The sequence below is a fragment of the Myxocyprinus asiaticus genome, chromosome 25 (genome assembly GCF_019703515.2).
Source record: "Myxocyprinus asiaticus isolate MX2 ecotype Aquarium Trade chromosome 25, UBuf_Myxa_2, whole genome shotgun sequence".
NCBI classification, from domain to species: domain Eukaryota; kingdom Metazoa; phylum Chordata; class Actinopteri; order Cypriniformes; family Catostomidae; genus Myxocyprinus; species Myxocyprinus asiaticus.
The window spans coordinates 15333201-15357535 of NC_059368.1; the positions used below are offsets into that span (position 1 = coordinate 15333201).

Here is a 24335-nt window from a genome sequence, read left to right on the forward strand (position 1 = left end):
ATAAATCTCCACTTTCACCCTTTTTTTCCCCTCAATTGTTCAGCCCTACTAAGCGCTCTCTTCTCTCCTTAGAGTTCTTCTTCTTTTGTTTTTGGTCATTCGCATTCTTTGTGCATATCGCCACCTACTGTGCAGGGAGGAGAATTTATAGTAAAAAATGATTTAAATATTGTTCTATTTCTCATCCACACCTATCATATAGCTTCTGAAGACATGAATTAAACCACTAGAGTCAGATGGATTACTTCTAAGCTGCCTTTATGTGTGTTTTGGAGCTTCCAAGTTGTGGCCACCATTCACTTGTGTTCAGCAGTAGAAAGAAAGTCATACACATCTGGGATAGCATGATGGTGAGTAAATGATGAGAGAAGTTTCATTTTTGTGTAACTATTCCTTTAAATATGGGTTCACTTGTAAATCACACTTATGCTGTTGTTTATGAAAAAAAAAAAAAAAAAGAAAGAAGGTTGGGTCACCACAATATCCAATATAAAATCTGGGTCCTGAAGCAAAGCCTCTTGAGAACCACTGCTTTAGTCCTTTTCTTCATAGTTAAGACAGTAAGCAGAGGTTAAGACCTTTTAATAAGCAGTCTATAACGTTAACTTCCCTAACATTTAATTTTCCAGGTTTCTCATTGTCATCATAACCATGGTTTTTGTTATTATCTATGGTAACTCTAGAATGCATTCGTGTAAGAAGAGCTGACTTCAATTGCAAGAGGACCTCTGAAATCAGTGTGTGTGATTTGCATTTGATTACGAGTCTCTGTGTTTGTTATCTCAGTCAGCAGTGGAGTTTTGTTAGAAAGCTCCTCTCATCTCTCATGAGAAGTTAAGAGATAAGCATGTGTGCTTTTTTTTTATGACATGCATGTAATATACCATGATAATTATGATTGGATTTATTTTCATTATACAGAAGCTTTTCTATTAAAAGTTTTATGGCACCACATGAACTTTCCTTATTATAATTCCATGTCAAAGCACCTTTAGCATTGGGCCTGTTTTTATAGTTCCCTGAACAGGCAAGTGTACACACACATACACACACACACACACACTGAAACATGTTTCTATCTCTCCCTACACAGGGTGGAGACAAAACAGAACCCCTGGGTGTGTCTTGCATCCGCCCTGCTCAAATATTCAAACACCATTTTCGAAATCAACATTGGGAATGAGATTCTAACCATGTGTCGCTCACTGTACCCTACTAAACACAAGCTCAACCCACAGGTAAAAATGCTGAAAAAGTTGCTGCCTTTGTAATATATCTTTTTGATATATAAGGGGGTGGAGATAGGCCACTTGTTGGAAAATTAAGGTGATAAATCTTAACAGCAATAGTAACGGAAGTCCCTCCTTTCAGTTAAAAGAGCCAATCGCCTTTTTAATAGATTTTGTTCACTCTTGAATATGCATGTGTATTAACTGGATCAGCTGGAAACATTTTTATAGTTTGATTTGAGCTAAAGAAGCACAATTTATGATACCATTGTTGTCAGATTTGATTGCTGATTTAAAATACTGTACTGTATGTTATTGAAATGTAATAATTTCTAATGTCATTCATCTACAGTAGACATGAGCTGTACATGTATGTCTTTTAATATACTGTACGAACACAGCCTCCAAGTGAACTGAATTGACTTTGGAATGAGTTTGGCTCTGTTATGTTGTATATTGTATTCACTTCCTTTCTCTTTCTCTCTTTTAGTGCATTGGGCACATTTCCTCTATACTGTTGAATGCTGGGCTGAAACTGGCTGCTTTAAAGTTGATGACTGAAAGTGAGGATGAACATCTGTGCAAACTGACCCTGAAGCAGATCAAAAACATAACTGATGTAAGTCTCAGTTCTCTCTGTGTTTTCTGTCTCTGATCCCAGTTAAGAGAGAGCCAGTAAGCCAGTAATATTCTCGAAGTCCGACCCGCTGGCCAAATCCGGCACCCACGATGTTCTCAGTGGCCCATCAACCATAGTCTGGAGGTTTTTTTTTTTTTTTTTGCTAGTTAAGTTGCTGCATCTGTGTCTACATTGCAAGCAAGTGACGACTTTTAGAATGCCCCAATAATAATAATTAATCTGTCTACACTACAGATGCTTATAATGGCTGAAAAATCTAGTTTTGTCATGTGTAGCCATAATGAGTTGTAGTGTAGACATTAGACAACCTCAGTTTTGGAAAGTTTCTAGTTTATTTGTGCCACTTCAATTGCTTAGTGTTGATGATGTTTAAATCTTATATTTAAATTAGATTTAATTGGTCATGTAATCAGATTCATTTACAATAGGTTTTGCAATTTAAGCCATTAACAATTTCCATTTGAATTTGAGTTTATCGTTTAACTGCCTTTTCTTTTAAAATAAGGCTAAGGATCTAAGAAACTGTGGTTGCTGGTTACTACAGATTTTAAAACGAAATGAAAATGGCATCATTATTCATACCAAATCATTTTACTCACTGGCCCTTGGTCTCCCAGCATTTTCTAAGGCCGTTTTCACACTTGGTTCGATTTCTTCATCCGAGTTCAAATCCACCCCCTAGTGGCAGCTGTTTACCGCTATAGCTAAGGAGGAGAAAACACGAGTTTCACTGTGTTATTAAAGTATTTGTCCCTTTGGACTTACCATTACACCTTCAAACACACAGAACGACAGTTGCGTTTCTCTGCCATGGATATATTGCTAGAGATGCAAAGAATGTTAACTGCTTTCCAGAGGCATTTTATTCGACAACAAGCAGCTATGAGAAGTGCATTATAGTAAAATAATTGTGACTGGGAGCATGAAAAAATGAAAATTATGTGTCACCAATAATGTGTTCATATCAACTGCAAACCTTTCCGGGTTTCACATTAGAAGTTCCCCAGACCACCTTCTCAATGGGGCTCTATTGGGTTCGCTGGTGTGCACCCAAGTTCAAAAAACAGCTTTTACACCAATTAAACGAACTTAACTCTTAATTTGAGGATCCCTGAACTAAGGAGAAAACTGTAGTAACTGTATGTGTAAAACCTCTACACCAGTTCCCTATGTGTTACATAACAATAATGAGAAAGAAAATGACCTCATTCATGACCCGTTTCCTTGACAGATCTAACTTGTTAGCTGGCCACCACACTTACTAATAATGCAGATTCAATTAAGCTTAACTGACTGTTGACACCAGAAGTGACTGTGAATCAGATAGGAGCTATCAGAGCAAGCGTGCCTCTGACCGTAACCTTTATCTCTCACTGACTGCAGGTCAGATAAAAGCCAAGACCTTCAAGTGCCATCACTTAATTTTTCCTCTCAGGTCTGCCAGTGGGCCAGATAAGCAGAGGTTGTTGTGGTAATGGCTAGACATTAAAACCAAACACGTAGTCTCTTCCTAGAGCGCCTCAGAAAAATTATTTGATTAATTTGCGTTTCACACATCCTTTTAATCTAAAGCAACTAACACACCAAGGGTTAAATGCCTTGCTCAAGGGCACAATGTTGGTAGTTGGGTAGACCCACAATGAATTTGCAAACTTTTTTTTTTAAGCATTTAGTAGGGGAAATTTGTGGGAAAATTTCAATAAAATGTGTACAACGGAGTGGAGAGTTTGTTGCCTTAAATTTGCCTTTAATGATAGGACAGCAGAGTGTAGACATGAAAGTAGGGTTGAAAGAGGGGGAGCAGGATTGGGACATGACCCAGACTGGACTCGAACCTTGAGCAGTAACCTTGTCTGTCTAACTGTGCCTTTTCTGTCATCTGACTTTTTGTCTGTCTGTCTGACTGACTGTAAGGCCTGTATAATCTTTAAACTTTTAAGACTATTTTCAATATACAGACAATGCTTTGTCAAGACACCATCAAAGTTTGTCTTGACAAACATTACTTATGTATTTAATTTTTATAATGAGGAAAACAAATTAATGAGTGCACAATGGGTCATGTATGTCTACATTTTTGTTGCCTTCATAAAGATTACACTTGCAATCTTTGTATCACCAGCCCACAGCCTGAACCACTACACTACCACTAACACACACCGCAATGCTGGTTGGGGTTCACCTAAAGATGCATCTTAAACCAAAAACTGACTAAGGAACTGACTGGATAAGCTGCATCTCTGGAGGATCAATTAGAGCTCACAGTGTCACTGACTCTAGATCAGATAAAGCCATGAGGCTGAAAAGAGCTCACTTAAAATAAGGGTAATCTTCTTTTCCCGGGGCAAGGGTGATGTGCTTTTATCTACAAACCTGATAGAGAGATAGAAAGAAGGCAGATTGAAAGGAATCGTGAATTTTGGCTACAGTACGTTGTTGAATTTTTCAGCGAATTATATGTTCTAAGGCTACACTGCATTGCAGATCGTGTTTGACGTGCGTTATTGTGTATGTGTTGCGGCTTTGTTTCATGCATCAGTATGGTACCCAGTTCTCCAGTAAGTGTATCATGTTGTAATCTATCAGCACAATCTGACTTCAGTCAGGGAGTTTGCTTCACAAAGGCACTCCCCTCTGAATGCTGAAGACATTGATTTATTTAGTAACCCCTCCACCATACTCCACACACACACACACACACACACACACACACACACACACACACACACACACACACACACACACACACACACGCACTGTTCTTCTCCATGTGTCCTCGTTTCCCCTTCCCAACTGTTGCTTACTGAAAGCCTGATATTTTGCTGCATTCTCGGAAGGGCAGCTCCGGCTGTTATTATGTTTGAAAGTTGTAGTTTTTTTTTCTCCATAATTTGTTCAAGGCGCTATACGTAAAGCTTCTCTGGCAAGCTTACAATGCCAGCACGTTATTTACCATGGCGCTGGTGTTGGACCGCATTACCATCACTGAATAATTTATTCCAAACAATCTTAATTCTCTTCAACTCCCCCATCCCACTTGTGTAGCCAAATTGTGTTGGAGAAAGGGGCTCCAACCTATGATGTTATTACAAAGGAACAGTTTGAGAATGACAGGCAGCATGCATCATCTTCACAAAAACAATCAAGTATTCATGTCTGACTCCTCCAGCATCTTCTCCAAGTGGTCAATCCTCAGTTCTCTGTTTTCTTCACCAATACATCTGAATAGACTCATCAGGACTATTCAAATAGTTTGCTGTACTGGATGGCGAGAGCAATTACATACCGCTCACCCCATCCGTTTTTATTAGCTGATATGATTTGCATTGTTCCCGCTAATAATAAGCTTGTGTTTTATAATGGAGTTATTGCTCCAGAAAATAAATCATGTTGAATAAGCATGCCTTTTATTATTTTCTTGGATGAGGTTGTTTCTATGGAGATTATTTTGTTTAATTAAGGATAATCAAAATGCAAAGAAAATCATAAGTGATTATAAAGGTTATTGTGTTCCTTTCATGTTTTATACAACTTGCTAAGACGGTGATAAGCAGTGACTGGTAGTCTTACGTGGTTTTCTCCTATTCATAAGCTCCAGTAATGATCATTATCCTGGACATAAGTTTGCGGTAACAAAAGGCGTCCCTTGAATCTACCGGTGATAAATGATTTTGGATGAATACAGAATAAATCAAAAAGTAACAATTTATTTGCCAGGTAGGATTTAAAACATAATCAATTAAAGCCAATTTCACACATGATCAGACTAAATAAACATTTCTAAAAATAAAAGACAAGTCAAAGAGACAAAACTACATGCAGTGGTACAGCATGGGAGATCTGCTTACAGATTCCCTGAGCTTCTTGCCAACTTTCCTTAAATATCCAGACAGAATAAACATTGTGTACCAAATGGTATTATCCTTTGAACAATGAGAATTTGGGGGTTAATGGGTTCTTGACTTCCTGGTGTTTAACCTTGTTAACATACAGGAGATAATTTCAGTTGTAGGTCAAGGAGGGGGATATACCTCCAGAATTATGCAGTATTTGGCAAAGACCTTATAACTTTGTTACCATTAGTTTGATCAACATGGGAATGAGACCATTATACCAGTCGCACAGAGACCTCTTAAATGATATCCAACACATACAGTTGCATTCATTGTTTTCATGGTATTTGATGTATTTTTACATATAAATGTTGTGTCTTTGTGTTGGTCCAGAGCTGTTGAAGGGGAGAAGGGGGAGAGAGAAGAGGGGGCAGCAAGGTGATTTGCAATTTATCACACTGTGGCGATATTCAGGTGAAGATTTCAGCTTTGTAAAACAATGCAAAGGCGATTTGCAATTTATCCCGTGTGGTGATATTCCGGTGTAGATTTCAGCTTTTGTGAGAGAGTTCTATGACATTGATTCTCGCAGAGTTCTTTGACTTTTACCGGAAATGATGCCTTTTGGTTGTAGGCATCCTGGTGCCAGCCTTACAACATCAATAGTTATTGGAATACCTTTAGATTAACACGGCCTCAGCGGTTGCTGACTGTGAAGATTTGTTGCTAGAGCTATAGATGACTCTGCTATTAAGACAATCACCCCTTCATTTTCCTCTCTGTAGGGGTTAACTTACACTGTTCTGTGTCTATAGACCAGGTCTTTCCTAGAAATCACAGTTCAGGAAATGGGGATGAATGAGCTTGTATTGTGAAGGAAGCAGAAGAGAAATAAAGGGTAGGTATTCGACCGTTCAGCTCAGTTACTTTTTAATCTAAAGGTTTAGACCATTTTAAGTAATTATTTTTTCTTTCCATCTCTGTGCATTCCAACACTCAGCAAATCTCATATCAGCTATATCTCTGGAACATTGTATGGAGTGGAACTCTGTTGAACACTTGCAGCTCAATGTAACTTCAGTTTGCAGTTCATTACTTTTACTTGAGAACAATTCTATATTAAACAACATTGGTTTTGTTGTTATTGATTGATGAAAGATTTGTCAGCTCAGCACTTGGTATAAAGGTAGCGTTTATAGTTTTGATTAATCTTTTCAGTCTTTGATTTGTGTCTATGAATAGCTTTTTCTTGACTGTCTGTCTGTCCAGCGATCCACCCTCTTATTTCTGTCTCACTGCTCTTGACAAGCTCTATTGATTGTGTGGACATATGTGCCGTTTCATGCCTGTAACTGTATAGTTCATGTTATAGTGCATTCATATACATCCTTGGTGTATGGGTGTTGGGTGAAGTCAGAGTTTATTATTGCTCAGAAAAAACATAGCGATAGAGAGTCAATATTAAAGACCTCAGCAAATTGCCTGATTAATTTTCTTTCCTGTGTTGACGCACTTCCAATTAAAGCAGGAAGTTGGGGTGGGATGTCGCAGAGGACTAGTTCATTTGTTTAAATGGCCAATAGGCTTTAGTTTTCATGGCTGCGATGTAAACTAAATTTGCTACTTGCCATTCCTAGTTGGAGGCAGGTGGTATAAGGGTGAGGGACATTCTAGAAAGCATCTTATTAGACAATGCCTGTGAGAGCAGGATGACGAGTCATCAATATTGCTGGTCCGTTATCCCATGAACAGATGGACTGTAAATGTATATTTTGACATAATTACTTAATAGCATTCAATGTTTACATTGGACATGAGTTATTTTTCATTATCAAAGCATCTGGAACCTTTTGAATTGTACACTGAAATGTTTAGGTGCTTTGTGAACTCTTCGTTTAATTAACACTTTATTTCTATAGGACTAGTTATAATATTTTGACTGTACCCATGAGTAGACCACTTTACTGAGTTGGGACTGTTTTAAGTATTTTGTTTTCCTACTCATAACAGATATTGTTTTCCTTTCATCAGGCTTTTAATGATTTGATGTAAAACATCTTTTGAACAGAACATATAGTATATAACGAAGGAGGAAAATGTTGTCCATAATTGACCCTTCACTAAGCTCCACCCCCCTTAGTTACGGTTGCTCGATCTGACAAGCACTGCAGATCTCCCCATAGGAATGAATGGGAGATTGCCGTGAACAGCGCGGTTTTTGGCAAAATATTCTCATAACCTGAATGGATAATATTTTTACATGGGCTGGTATGAAGAGTGATATTGTAGTGCATATTTATAAGAAATTGTTAAATTACACAGTAATTTGATTAAAAACTGTGGAGACAGTGAATCAGAATCAAGACAAACGATTATTACGGTCACTTAAAAAGAGGAAAACTTAATTTAATAGCGATTACACATCAAATAACATTAGTGTGAGTGAACAGAGCTTGTTATAATGTCTCATAACACACTCATTTTGATGCTGTGAACTGTTTATTTTCTATCACTTCTACTATTACTTGAATCAATATGTAATTAAATAACGTTCAGTTATTAGTTTTAATTTACCTATGAGCAAATGTAGGTGTCGCTGCAGATGTTAAGTGTTCACTTGGGAATGTGGGCAGACACCGTTTCATCCATAACATGCTCCTCTCCAGATTTATTTAAAGATTATTTTTTTAAAAAGGCGTTTTTCTTTTTTTTCTTTCTTTCTTTTTTTAATTTATTTATTTCTTTTATTTTTATTTTTTCATTTTTTGCATTATTTTTTATAAATTCCCACTTATAAGTACTCAAACACACATTACTTCCATAGGCTGTCATTGCAAAATAGCAAACGTGTGTCAGGGTAATGGCGGCAGGGCAACAGTTGCTAAGACAGGATTGGTCAGAAGTGCTTTTAAGGTGGGGCTTAGCGAAGGGTCAATTTGTCCATAAGTCTTGGAAGTCCAGACTTTAAAGCCCTTTATGTACTTGCCCTTATATTTGCAGTGCAATGCCATAAGCATAGGCAAGACCACAGATGGCTTCTCATTACTGTAGTTAAGTCAATGTAGCTAGTCTTTTACAAATAAATTAAAGTATTTGTTCTGAACAAATAGTAGCCTATATACATATAGAATATTTAAACTGCCACGGTTGTTATAAAAATAAAGTCTAATAGATTCAAATTAATATATGCTACTTAATGGATTATTTATATAAAACTATAACATTTTTGTCCAAATCCCACAGTTACTGTAATCATGATACATGTTGGTAAGGGTGATAATGTGTAATTCTAAACTTTATTTTGGTGTAGGCACAGTGTTGTCTCTTTTCCTCAGTGCTGTTTAGAATGTCAAGGCTGTCTAGCTGTTTCAGAGGTTTTGATCTCATCCATAGCCCTTTAAACTAGAATATTCTCAATAGAATTGAAATATCAATTCGATATCAAAGGACTTGATCTGCTTTGCACTATCCTATCTCGGGAGCCATCATATTGTGGGAAGCCAGGTGAAGGCACACACATCCACGCAACAAAGATACAATAGGATAGAGCAGAGTGGTTCTGTGATGGCTTGTGCCACACTCATGCAAAAACTAGGCTACAAGTGTGCCGCACAAATCCGCATTTCAGATGAGAAGCATATCTACCATGTATAAATTTGCTTCAGTAACCTGAAATTTTGTTTGGGTGGCAGCAGAAATATTCTAAATGCAGGAAAAACCCTGATAAAGATGACCTTAAAGCTAACAGACATGGACTAAAAAGACATGGCCAAAAATTTCCATGAATTACAGCCGTTAAGGAAGAGATATGAGCCTGTTGAGCAAAACAAATGAGCTGCCAGTCCAGGTGCAACCAAGTACACTTCTCATTCACTTAACAACGTACCTGTGGCATATTAGTGATCCCCTGCGTCTCTCTGCATGTCATTGATGTGAGTGTGGCACACTTATCTCCCTCCCTTCTCTCTGTTTCATCTTCTCTGATTTCCAACTAATGAGATTGTTGCTAAAGTCCAATATGTGGGTGTGGGGGTGTGTATAATATTATGCGATTTATATATTTCTCATCCCGTCTCCCCCCTCCTCTGCCACTGTTGTCTGTAGTAATAAAACCACTTGCAGTTTTCAAGCAGGGCCTCTCAGTTGTTGGGACTGCAGAGACATAGCAGTGTATTGGACCCGTTCCTCGTCCCAATCTTATCCTCCAAAACAGGTTTATGATTTAAATGATAAAAGAAAAGCCATGCATGCATCATTTATGAGATGGAAAACACCCTCAGTCATTCCAATTAAACTCGCACTGCAACTGAGAGCCAGCACAAAAAACAGAAAGAACTGGAGACACAAAAAAAACAAAAAAAACATGCATTTTTAATGAGCTATTCTTGTGTTTCACGTGTGCATCAGCAGATATTAGTGTACATTATGTGCATTTGTAAATAGACCATGGTTACACATCCTGCTGTTTTATTTGTGTGTGTGTATACATATGTGCTTTTAATCAGTGCATCACATGCAGATAGAGTGCCTCCAAAAAACATGCAACCAGACTTACACACATCGGCACATACACCTGGTTCACTCCTTAGAGAGCAGGGGGCATTTTATTCTGGATCGATGGGTTTACCTTTATCTGGCATTTTATAAGATTATGGTCTGAAATATTTATGGTTGTGCGGGTGTGCGCATGTTTCATTGCGATCAAAGTTGCTTTATTAACCTCACCGCTGGGGCCTTTAAAGAACATTTCCACATAAAGAAACCAAACCATTTTAATTTTATCTTCAGATGTTGCAAGCAATTTATGTTTTGGCCCACTGATTGTTGAGAGCAATATATTCAGCCTCAATCAAGTAGTGTTTGTTCAGCTTGGCAAGTAACTTTTGACATTTTGAGAGGCAAAGGTAAATTTTCTCTTTTGCGCTCTCTCTCTCTCTCTCTCTCTCTCTCTCTCTCTCTCTCTCTCTCTCTCTCTGCAGTAGGATGGGGCGGCTCATGGCTGATCTCGTCTAGAGCACCATTTAAGTCAGGACTGCCACTGAGGCTTCTTTTACCTTGCCTAAAATTATGACGAAATGCACTGACGTTTTTGTTTCGCAAAGTGCTCATTTGTAGATAGTTCTCCTGTTTGCGCACGTCCCTGAAATCCTTGACCTAGGTGAACTCGGCTAATCAAAGAGCATTGATGATTGGTTAAAATTAATCATAGGTGTGGTTTGGACGTGGCGTTCTTTATTGTTTTTCAACTAACTAATTTTAAAATTATGCTGCACGTAGTATAAACTTCTTCCATTAAAGCTACACTATGTAACTTTTTTTGTTAAAAAAGAACAAAATGTTATTAATGAGAGAGTGCAACAAAAATCCAACTTCCAAACCATGTCTTTACCCAAATACACTTTGATAAACCTATAATAACAATTTATATTTTAGAGCTGTCTGGGCGGATTTCGCAGGAAATTGCATGCATACGTTCTTGCGTGTTGACGTCATATCCATACACAGAGAAAATAAGCTTCGGCTACTGTAGCTCTGTAGCGAAAATGCCGGGGCAGTTGTGTTAAGATCCAAGATGCAGTTTAATAAACATATGAACAGTACAACAAAGTAGCAAATAAAAGGATAAATGACAAAACAGGCAAAGGTCTGGTACAGAGGAGACAGTCCATGAAATGCAAACCAGGTAAATCCGAGAGACAGAGGGGTAATCCAATAAACAGGCAAAGGGACCAAAAACTCACAAGCAGGCAGGGAAATACAATAATCAGGCAGGAGTCAAAAACACACGAAGAACAGGAATGGTAATAACACTCAGAATTGCAGACTAGGCAGAACAAGACTTCGCACTGAATGCAGGTAAACAGAGAACTTAAATAGTCTGGGATAATGTGAAACAGGAGAGTGAGTAATCAGTCTGAGCAGGGGATTATGTGAAATGTAGTTCGTGAAGAGAAAGCTAGAATTCCGGAGATGGAGATCTCTGGCGGCGTTCTGGAGAGATAGTAGATGCTGCAGGTGTAACAAGTGCGTATATGGTGTGGGAGTAGCATGAAGCTGAAAGTTTGTTGTCACAACGAATGAGAAAAATTGACCATGGATCATTCAAAATGGCAAACCCCCGGGGAATCAGCGGTTGTAAAAACAAAGAAACCCTGAACAGAACAGAGTCTACAAGCAAAAAGGGAAAGCGACAGAGTCTGTAATAAAACCCTAATCAATATCGGCTTGGCTTTTCAGAGGTGGTGACAACTCCAAGTTCTGAAAGGATTTAAAAGCGACCAGAGATTACTTTTTTCTTACTCAACAGTAAGATATTTTATTGATATGGTTTCTATATATGGTTTATGCACACGTCTGTGTGTGTGTAATGAAATACAATAATTATACTGTAATCGGTGCAGAACATTTCACTTGCTAGCACACATGTGTATTTTTCTTTATAACGGCAATAATTTATATAAATAAATCCTTTAGTCCTAGGCTTGCCAAGGACATGTGAGTCTTGAAATGATGTTGACCACTGGTTGGTAACAATGACAATCTATAAATTAGTTACTATCATGGTCTATTTGGCCATAATATCCTGCACTTATAAAAACATTACAACGTTTGACCTTATCAGACTAGCAATTGTTATGTCTAATGTTAACGAACGTTGCCTAACTTTTGTAACGTCATTTATTTCAAAACATCAATGTTTCCTATAAGTCAAAACAACAGCATAAGATATGGCACTTACCTGCTCAGATGACATGTTTTCGGATATCCGTCTTTTCCTTTCTTTCGTTATTTATTTGTCCATTTGCTCTGATAAGATGTCCTGTATCCATGTGTACACCGGTGCCTCGAACCACATTCATCCGTGCAGAGGAGCAGAGCCGAAGCACAACCAAAACAATGTTCTTCTGCAAGACTCATGCAGTTTTCTTTTTTAGCTAGAGGGCCAAAAGTTATATTGTGTAGCTTTAAGTAAATTTGGCTTTACACCTTCTGCAATTCGAAGCTTTACTGCTGAGTAGACATCGACGGGACGGCACTGACGTGAGAGGAAGCTCATCCGAGGAACACCCGAGGAAGATGTCATAATGCCTTCCCTGCTCTCTCCTAGACAGTGTCTCTCATCTAGTGCTTTAATAATTGAACACAAAATATTTGAAAAATTATCATCAAAGAAAATTCAAATACTTCCTCATGTGCTATGTCTGCAAACACACACACTGACATCTCCCTTGTAGCTCACTTGTCAAAAGTCTATACAACCAAAGGTCTGTAGAGGTTTGATGCCATCTGCATGCCTTTATTCTCATTTTGTTCATTTTTCTCTCTTTGTCTATCTATCACCCAGAGAGAAATTTCTCTCTCTCTCTCTCTCTCTCTCTCTCTCTCTCTCTCTCTCTCTCTCTCTCTGACATACACGCTCGTTGTCATGCCAAGAACAATCTGGCCTGTATTCTATCATCCATCCATACAAAAATACAGTAATAATAACCATCAGAAGTGTATGTTTTTGGTTGTATGTTTGTCAAATTGATTTATTCTGTTTTTCTGCAATGATTTTCCTTTAATATGCTATGCAAAATAAATAAACCCAGTCATTGGGCTTAATATACAGTATGTAAGTGATAACGTACAGTCAGTCAGTCATTATTGGTAAATAAACCCCATAAGGGGTTTATTTAGCAATAATGACCAGCTGACATGTACATTTTTTTTTTCAATTATTACTTGGCTACTTACCAATCAGTACATAAATAGACATGAATGCAGAGTGCGAAAAATGAGCATTGTGTAGGAGATCGGTTTAGAAAGAGGGTCAAATATACAGTACGTGGTCAAATATGCAGTTTAGCTGTCAATTTACAATAATGTTTGACTGCAGAATGCTACAACTGGCCAATCAGAGTCAAGTATTCAACAGAGCTGTGTAATAAATATATATGCTACTCTATAAGTGAATGCAGTTTGCATGTTTTCTCTCGTTTTATTTGTTCTCCCTGAAATGATCAGAAATGGAGTTCCAATCAGAAGAACGAGGGGTTGCTCTCGTCTATCTGTTGGAATGAGGTGAGGAGAAGAATATCTTAACAGCACATTACTGCTCTCTCATATTCACATCTTCATCCCTTCAAATGAAGAAAAATTGAAATGATTGTTCAAGAGACACATTTTTATCATCAGTATGCATTTGAAACATTATAGGTCCTTTGCTGTCTCACTTGCTCTCTCTCTCTCTCTCCCTTCCATGCTGTTTTTCTCTTCCTCTTTGCCTCTCCCTCTTTATGAAGTGGTTTCTACAGCTGGCCGATCTTTTTTCACAGTTCAACGCTCGACATTTTAGCTTTGACTGACTTCCTGCTCTGCTCTCCTCCCTCTATATCATCCTCTTTTCCCTCCATCTTTCTCTCTCAATTTCTCTCACACAATCTTTCTGTTTTTCACTCTCACTTGCTGTTCCTCAACCTTTTAGCTCCATCTGCTCTGTCTCTGACGGCTCCCCACAGGCTGCTCAGCTGGAAAGAGAAAATAAGAGTGAAAACATGATGGGGATTTGAGCAGGGGAGGAGAAATTCGCCCTCACATATGTCAGAGAATATGAACAATGAGTGAAAATAAAGAGTCACAATGTATTGTTTTATGATATAAAAATTTGGAGATGTAGATGATTGTTCAGTAGAAGGTTCTTCTAATTGCTGTGATCACAACATGTTCCAATCGCATGTTGCAAGTTGGGTAAATAAAGCAATCAGCTACAAGAGACCATGCGTTAGTCAGTTGTAGGGCCGTTCACACATATGTATTTTCACATCCGTCTGCACTGTTTTTTAATTGTTTTTTCTTGTAAACATGCACTAGATGGACATCTTTGACCGCTGTGCCATGTTTCGCTTTTAAAAATGCCCTCAAAGCACTTTTTGTTTCAAACCGTGTCTCTATTAACCCATTTATGGATGATGCATTCAAAACAAGAATATAATCAATCCCAATCTTTTTATTTGATGCATTTCCTGTCCACATCAATAGAACATTGTAGTGGATATTCCAGAGGTACTTGGTGCACCTTCACTTTTGGCAGCCATGTTGAATAAATGTTTTCTTAAATTAAAAGCACAATGAAATAAAAAGAGGACAGTCATGTATGAACTATGAGAAAGGGACAAAGGTAATCAGCCATCCTCATTTGGATATAACATCACACCTTGAGTGGTTAAAAATTACTTTTAAACATCTGTTCACTGTAGTGGATGGCATGCATCAAAGGGTTAATCATCAAAATGGATGGTTTTCTCAGAATCAATCACATACACTTACACACACAGATGATAACCAGGCATGAATGGATGAATGTGGCTGAGATCATTGATATCACACATAATTGCAGTGTCAGTATCGCTCAGAGCGCTTCGATTACCTTCTCTCTTTTTCTAATTTGCTCTCTTAATTACTCTGCTTTTCACTCTCAATTGCACACATAAATGTCAAGATAGAGGAAGAAAAAGAAAAAGATAACACATTTTGGCAGCATTTGAAGCCATCAGTATCAAACAAGTTTGTGTATAGTAGAGGTAGGAGGGAAAAAAACATAATTCAAAGGATTGCAATATTTTACCTCACGGTACTGTATCGATATTCTAATGCAGAGAATCAAAAATGTTAGTTACATTTATATTTGTAATCATATTAATATATTGGGGGAATAAAAGAGCAGGCGTGTGAGAAGATGAAACTTATTTAACTTAGGGCAATTAGGTCAAAAAACACTCAATTATTTGTGTTCGACCAAAATGCAAAGAAAGTCTATACCTTGCTTAATTTGTAAAGATGTATTTACACATTCTCCATACAGCTAGACAAGGGTTTTTGTAGGGTGATCATATGTCCTCTTTTTCCCAGACATGTCCTCTTTTTCAGACCTTAAAAAAGCGTCCGACCGGGATTTCTAAATTTGCGAAAATGTCTGGGATTTGGCTTTAGTTGCATTATGACGTGCATCTGGTCTAATACTTCATTGTGTGTGCACATATATTTGCATTGCTTTAACCCCTCTTTGTAAGTGCCGCCTTCTCACACAACAATTGGTTGATTATAAGAGGCTTGCAGCAACTATTGGCCAAATTCCTCCCTGTCAATCTCTCCGCGAACGCGTGAAGCACTGTTGTGTTTTGTCTGGTTGTGGCATCAAACAGTTGCTTGACAGTAGCTGCAAATAACAGCTGAGTGGAAACAATGCCCAAACGAAAGTGCAAATTTGCAGAAGATTTGCACAAAAATTCCCATGCTTTCATCCAGGTCGAGATCCGTGGGAAGCAGAATGTACGACATGTAAAGCTGGCACTTATGTGTCAGTTGCTAATAAAGATGCAAGTGATTTAGAAGCACACATTAGCTCTGCGAAGCATAAAGCGTCAGCAAAAGGTGAAAGTTCATCAGGTAAATTAACAGACTACTTTTTGCGACCAGGTAAAATTATCACATTGCTTCATTTTCCATGGCCATTCAAAATAATAGTAATAGTAAATGAAGGTACACTCATGGCATCAAATATTTTATTTTAGTACATGGACATTCAAAAGAATGTTGGAAATTTTTATTTATTTATATATATTTATGTTATGCTAATAGAGTGTCTTTTTCACTGTATTAAAGTTTGCATTCATAGTAACACTGTTTTGAACCCTATTATTCCACCCCACCCCAAAATTTGCAATATATCAGTTTTGAATCTGAACATAAAGGATCACTATTGTTGTATCGCAACCCAGATGTAATATCGTATTACCAGGTCCCTACTGATTCCCACCCCTAGTGTATATGTGCATGTGGACGTGTGTGTCTGTATACTAGGTTGATCACTGTCAAACAGAACTCTTTCCATAGGCATCAGAAACATTGTGTGATGTCAATATGTTATACATAAACTTTGTTTGAGGGTTTTATATCAGCTATTAACTTCATGTCACATTTAATATGAGGACATACAGGCAACCACAGTCGAATTGCATCACATCTTCTGGCATTGGCTTGCCTTTAATCAAATTTAGCACATAATTGATTTTCCACTGTGCTGACTCCAACAGAACCTCTTCTCTGTGTTCTCCACCTTTAAAGCCTGCGGTTGAATAATTTATGCTGAAAAGACAAGAGTAGGGCAGAGGAGAGAGTGGCTCCTGGTCTTTCTTAGCTGTCCAGGGGTCTCGGGAGACTGGGACATCTCTCTATGAGTTCATTTATATCATACCTCCTCCAGACATAAAGGAGCAACATGGTCACTAGATAACATGCATAGATAAACATTACATGGAATATTATGTCTGGGAAAAGGCAGACGTGAGTATATAAGCTTTATTCTGGCGAAGGCTGCAGATTTACTCAGTTTAGTTGCTCTTACTGCATGATTATTACTTGATAAGCCCTGTTTACTCCTGGTGTTAACATTTGTCTTGCATGATCCAATCACACAAGTTGACTAGGTTTTGGTAAAATTAATCTTGATCTTCATTTGAACAACAGCAATTTTGATTTTTAAATCCTAAGAACAATCTTTTACTCTATGCACAAACTTCTACAATGCAAGTAAATCACTCGCATATATAACCACATTCCCCTCTATGTGACTAAAAAATTTATGCGATTAGCCACTGGCTGGTAAATTTTCAGATTTCACTCGCTAGGGATTTAGTAGTTTGGCTGCAGTTTCCCAGTGAAATGTCCAGTGGGGGACGCCAAAAGCAAGCAAAATAATGGTGTAATTGTATGGTGAACTTTAGAGTTTTCATGAGTAAAACGTACCAACCTAACATAAAACTTTAGCCTAAACCTAACCAATCCAATAATGTCCTAAAAGATAAATGAGAGGTGAAAAAAACAGACATCTTTACTAGTGGTCGACCAATATATCGCAGAGGCCGATAAATCGGCCGATATTCTGACTTTTTAAATTATTGGCATCGGGTGATACATTTTTCTTGAGGGTGCCAAAAATCGCCTGCTTGCATGTGAAGTGACTGAGACATGTAAACGACCAGTAATGGTTTGTTTTGTTGTTACGTGCATTGTGTTACTACAATAATAGACCGGTGTGCAACACAGTGTCATTCAAACGGTCCGCATATCAGAGCCACAGCAGACACGTTTGAGCGCATAATGTTAAAGTGCTCGCCTGTTTCATTCTCCCTCTCTCTCCTCAACAGTTCCCTGTAACATTTAACTGTCTTGTCTATTGATAAAAAGGCAAATATCAATAAAACTAATATCATATACCGTCTGCTAATATGCACATATCTCGTTTAAACAGATGTAATAATCCAACCTCGCAACTTAAGCAGATCCAGCAACCTATGGAGTGCTCATTTATTTACCTCTAAAGCATGTATTCTATCAGTCTCTCCTTAGCAGTTCCCTGTCACTTTTAAATTTCTTTTCTAATGATAAAAGGCAAATATCAATAAAACGTTTTTATTATATACCGTTTGCAAATATGCAGATATCTCGTTTAAACAGATTCACGAACCTCACGAAAATCCAGCATTTTCTTCCTGTCAAGATCTCATCTAATATATTGCTCTGAAGGGTCTATTCTATCTGCCAGAATCAAAACTTCAGGATCAAAAGTTCCTCTGATTCACAAATCATGATGGTCAGTGGTCACAATCCAAGCAGGCGATCCAGGCTGTTTAAACTGTCAGGAAATTGCTGCTGCTTGCTTTCTAGCAAGTCAGTCCACTGTCGGCCATGTTTGGAACGTTCTCAGGAGGCTATTTCCTGTCATGACAGTGGAGCTCCTATCTACTTGAATGGGGAAAGACCAAAGACCAAATCTCCAAAAGGTCAAGATTACGATCAAAGAACATATTTCAAATCAGAAGTAAAATCTGACAACACTGGTATTATAAATGGTGCTTCTTTACCTCAGATTACGCTAAAAAACTTAATTTTTCCAGCTTTTATAGCTAATGCGCATGTGCGTTCTCAAGTTGATTGACAGGCGATGTCTGTATCTAAAAGGTGATTGGCTCTTTTACCTGTAAGGTGGGACTTCCTATCTACATCCGTTGACCATTGGCTGCAGTTGGGTATTCTAATTTCTCCAATTCATTTTATAGAAGTGGCCCATCTCTACTTAATAGTCTCTGGTGCAACTTCAAGGTAAAAGCGCTTCACGTGTGCTATAAGTAAAAGTCTTATTCACTGTGCACTGTATGTACAATTGGTTTGATTCTGTATTTTTTGAGTAAATGCGATTGCTAACGTGGACATGCCATCCGTAGTTGCTGGACTATTGTGTGTACTGTTATTTCCTTATCCCTAATATATTAACAATTTCTTAATGTGCAAATAAATTACTAAAATGTGATGACTAAACAGAAATCAGGAGAAACTGCTATCTACCATTTCAAATACAAAATTATTTATTTATTTTTTGTAATTTGTTTACAAAGTTTTGTGTGAAATTGAGTAAATAGCAGTTTTTTGTTTGTTACTGTATTTACTTTATTAAATTGTGTGATATATCAGCATTGTATCAACCTATCGGCCACCCTGCTCTCTGGATATCGGCATCGATTGTGTTTTAAAAACGAATATCACATGAAAAGCACATTTTCTGAAGCAAACATAATTTTGTGTCACCTCTATGGCACTTTCGTCTAACGTGTCAGCTTGTATGCTTGACTGGTCTTGAACCGCAGTCTTTCAAGTACAAAGTCCAATACTCTATCAGGTGAGCTATCATGCAAGCTAATTATATTGGAATAAATGTGTAAAGGTGGGTCTGTAAAACAAGCTTTAAAATTTATAGTTTTTCAAATTATGCGTTAAAGTGTGTTGATATCATAAGCAGTTTGTGAGTAATAGTGTGAAAAGAAGTGTTTAGCAAGTCATAAATTGTACTCGTGATTTGTGTCAGTGAATAAAACGCACAGCTGTTGTAGCGCCTCTAGTGTTAATTTCACCAAAACTTCAGCAAAACATAGAGAGCGACATGTAAAGTCAGTTTGCAGAAATGTAGTTATATTAACGTTCATTCTGTTACACTAGGTTGGACATCTTTTCAGTGCATGTTGAGAGTAAAAGTTTGGTTTGACTCGTAATGTGTATCCAAAGACGAGATCCACGCAATCCATTTGTCATTGAAGAATGTCTGTTTTAATATCCTTTTCTGTTCTTTACAATCAGTTGTGGGTCAAAAACAACAAAGAAAGAAACATTTAATTCTAATTGCACATAGCATGTGGTAAAGAAGCCTTATGACCCCGCTCTGGTTAATATGCACTCAAACAAAACACTTCTGTGAGACGCTTGCTGAGCTGCCGTTATTCTTAAAGAGACAGTACCTTTTAAGTGCTTGTTTAACATATTAATGTAAATACGTGTAAATAGTACAAATAAGGTGTGCAATTTACACCAATGCAATTTATACATTTACAGTGTAACAAAATTTCTATTTTCAATATAATATATGCCATTTTAATGTCAATACCACATTAATTTTTGGAATACATGGATTTTGTACATTTTTAAAATGCTAAAATATGACAAAATTAAAAACTAATGATTAAATAAAAAAATTAAAATTAATATTTTTATACTGTAATTCCAAGTTAGATGTTCCCTTGTATAATTAAAAGCAATATTTGAGAGATAATTTCTTTTAAATATAAGCAAAATGGACATTATTACTAAAATATACCCAAATTAATCAAAATCGATCCGAACCAAAATCATAATGGAATGGAATCGAGAGCTTGTGAATCATAATAGAATCAGGAAATCTGTATCAGTGCCCAGCCCTATAGTTGACACTGCTAAATACAGGTGTAAAAGGAGTCCAAAATTGGATTGGTTCACTCAAACCACATTCGGAACTGGTCAGAAGCCCATGGTTTAATAAAGTTACCAGTTATGTACGACTTTATTCGGAAAAAAAAAAAAAAAAACATCCAATGGAACACTATGGAAAAGCACATACATATACATGCACAATACTAAACAGAACATTCAGTATGCCTGATATCAACATGTAGTAAAACAGATCATGTGAAGCACACCTGAAGTTCAGGTAGTACAGGTATTCGACTATAATATCAATTAAAGTTTTGTTTGTGCTGTTATTAAAAGTATATTTGTTAGCAACACAGTGCCCTTTTTTAAACCTTTTTCCACTTTAAAACATGCCATAACACGATGTAGTAAGTACTGACAAGATCACAGACCCTTACCTTGAAATCCGATCACAATTCAAATCAAATCAATCAAATCACTTTTATTGTCACACAACCATATACACAAGTGCAATAGTGGGTGAAAGTATTGGGTGCAGTTCCGAGCAACATAGCAGTCACGACAGTGATGAGACATATACCAATTTACAATAAACATCAGATTTACACAACACAATTTAAAATTTAATATACACATAATTACACACAACACAATATACAAATAATAACAGACAATGTACAGTATACAATACACACAATATAGAATACACATTATACAATAAAAATAGTATATATAGTATATATAAATATACAGGAGGTTGTATTGTACTGTATTGACATTCAAGCTGTCGGTTGATAGTCAGTTGCCAGTGTGCTGTTAATTATGACAGTCCAGTGTGAGAGAATAAGATTAATAAAAGTGCAGTGCTGATGTATATTGATCGTTAGAGATAAAGAGTTCAAAAGTCTTGATTGCTTGGGGGAAGAAGCTGTCATGGAGTCAGCTGGTGCGGGTCCTGATGCTGTGATACCGCCTGCCTGATTGTAGCAGTGAGAGCAGCCCATGGCTCGGGTGGCTGGAGTCTCTGATGATCCTCCGAGCTTTTTTCACACACCGCCTGGTATATATGTCCTGGAGGGAGGGAAGCTCACCTCCGATGATGTGTCTGGCAGTTCGCACCACCCTTTGCAGGGCTTTGTGGTTGAGGGCGGTGCTGTTGCCGTACCAGGCAGTGATGCAGCCAGTCAGGATGCTCTCTACAGTGCTGCTGTAGAACCGTGTGAGGATGTGGCGGTTCATTCCAAACTTCCTCAGCCGTCTCAGGAAGACGAGGTGCTGATGAGCCTTTTTCACAACGGCCTCAGTGTGGACGGACCATGTGAGTTCCTCAGTGATGTGGACACCGAAGAACTTGAAGCTGCTGACTCTCTCCATTGGTGCCCCATTGATGGCGATGGGACTGTATTCTCTGTCTTTTCTCCTGAAGTCCACCACAAGCTCCTTTGTCTTGCTGACATTGAGGGAGAGGTTGTGCTCCTGACACCAGCATGTCAGAGTGTGCACCTCCTCTCTGTAGGCTGTTTCATCATTGTCAGTGATCAGACCTACCACCGTCGTATCATCAGCAAACTTAATGATGGCATTGGAGCTATGCGTTGCCACAGTCATGTGTGTACAGGGAATACAGGAGTGGGCTGAGAACACAGCCCTGTGGGGCTCCAGTGTTGAGGGTCAGTGATGAGGAGATGTTGCTGCCCATTCTAACCACCTGGCGTCTGCTTGACAGGAAGTCCAGGATCCAGCTGCACAGCGAGCTGTTTAAGCCCTGTTTAAGTCGGCACTGAGGTATTTAAAGTCAGGTTTACAGTGTGCAATTGCAGAACCAATGTCCAAAAGTGTTTGTCTGTCATAGACAATAAGGCAGACAACATCCAAGACAAAAAACATAAGAATTGTAAACAAAACGAACAAAAAACTGCAATGTTGTGTCAGAGCTCGCAACGCAGCAGCCATACTCGGAGCCATCTTGAGTCCTTTAGTCAGTTAACCATTAGTGACACTTTGAGACACACATTACTACCACCAGGTGTAAACAGCAATAAGCATCCTGCCTGAAAACTTGTGATCGGATCACCCAAGAAAAATACGAGGCGCCAAAGGGGTGTTATTATGTGTAATAAATGTTTTATAACAATAACTGGTTTATATAAGCTCTTGAAATCAATTATTTTGTGTGTGTGTGTGTGTGTGTGTGTGTGTGTGTGTGTGTGTGTGTGTGTGTGTGTGTGTGTGTGTGTGTGTGTGTAGTGGGTGGTTTGCTCACGCACAGATTGTTTGTCGTGTTTATTGAAATTGATTTTTTCTGCCCTCTTATGGCTTGTCGCTCTCTCTCTCTCTCTCTCTCTCTGTCTCTACCCCCTCTTACTCCACCACCCCTTTCTCTCTCTCTCTCACTCTTTAGGTGACTGAGGATTTGTGTGACTCTGAGCTCCTCTCCCTGTTGTTGAATGCTGGGATGTTGATCAGTTGTGTGGACACAGCCCTGTATCCTCCGCTGGTCTCTCACATGCTGGCTCAGGGGGACTGGGATGTGGAGAAGGCTGCACAAGAGCTTCACCAGGCCGGCCACAGTGCTCAGGCTGGTTCCTTGCTCCTGTCCTATCGAGGATCTCACCCAGGGCACTTCACTTTTAACAGTGCACTCGCTGTCATTAGAAAATGGCTATGAGGTGACCATGTGGGTACAGACTAATCAATAAAGAAAGGACACTGTTTTATTTCAGCTGGATCAAAGTGTTAAAAGGGACATTGGCATGAAATAGAAATCACAAACTTAAGTCATAATTAAAGGGATTGTTCACCCAAATATGAAAGTTCTGTCATCATTTACTCACCCTCATGTCGCTCCAAATACATTTGACTTACTATCTTCCATGAAACACAGTAGATGTTTTAAAGATTGTTGTTGGTTGCTGTTTTCCATACAATTACAATGAATTGGCTACAAAAAAGTGACCAACTACGTTCTTCATCTCTTTTTGTGTTCCACCAAAAAAAGAAAGTCATATGGGTGTGGACTGACATGAGGGTGAGTAAATGATGACAGAATTTTCATTTGTGGGTGAACTATTTCTTTATTGTTTGTACAGGATATTTTCCTTTTGACAAAGGAGTCAAATCACCTTCTCATTGCACAGAATTTCTCTCTCACACTCTATCGCCCTCTCTCTCTCCTGAGTGAAGCTCGGTGACACGGGTGTAATTACATTACTTTGGCTGTTTGGTCACGGTAGCCTGCGCTAATAATCATTACAGGCGTGGATTCGGAATTGAAAACGCTGCATGTGTGCTGACAGAGTGTTTGCGTGTGTGTATGTGGGGCTTTGTGGTTGATAGGTCCACACACAACTTTTGCTCTTTCCCATTGTAGGGTTATTAATTACTTTTGAATAAAACAGATTAAGCCTTCAGGCTGTCTCATTCGGTGTGATCGTTTTAACACACATACACAGATGCACTACAACCTGTGTTGGCTAACTGAGCAGTAATCTTACTTGTCTGTGTATTTAGGTAGGTTTATCAGCAGTGTTCAATAAATGTATCTAATTTAAAACTTTTGAATGGTGTGCCTTGCTTTAATCATCTTTTTTTTTTTTTTTTATTATTGTAGTTTATAATGGGTTTTGGTGCAGTGCACAACTTGGGCAACGAAGTATTATCAATATATATTAAAAAATCTAAAGATGAATGTGAACAAGTAGTTCTATTACCAGAGCACCCATCCATGGTTTTAAAATAAATATAGTGGCTGTTTTTAATATATTGTTGTACTTTACTGTAAGATATCACCTGAAACACCTTGTGCATGGCAAAAAGAAAATCACATGCTAAAATTGAAAAAAGAAGAAAATCTAT

The 24335-nt window shown here is 38.1% G+C and overlaps 1 protein-coding gene across 1 annotated transcript in view; it reads left to right on the top strand.

Annotated features, from left to right (window-relative positions):
- LOC127415903 (NBAS subunit of NRZ tethering complex) overlaps positions 1 to 24036 on the top strand; it is a 243396-nt gene extending 219360 nt beyond the window's left edge. Inside the window, exons 50-52 of the mRNA XM_051654908.1 lie at positions 1094 to 1238; positions 1720 to 1848; positions 22882 to 24036. Coding sequence (XP_051510868.1) covers positions 1094 to 1238; positions 1720 to 1848; positions 22882 to 23148 — 541 coding nt within the window. The 3' untranslated portion in view covers positions 23149 to 24036. The remainder of the gene's footprint in view (positions 1 to 1093; positions 1239 to 1719; positions 1849 to 22881) is intronic.
- Positions 24037 to 24335: the final 299 nt, after the last annotated feature.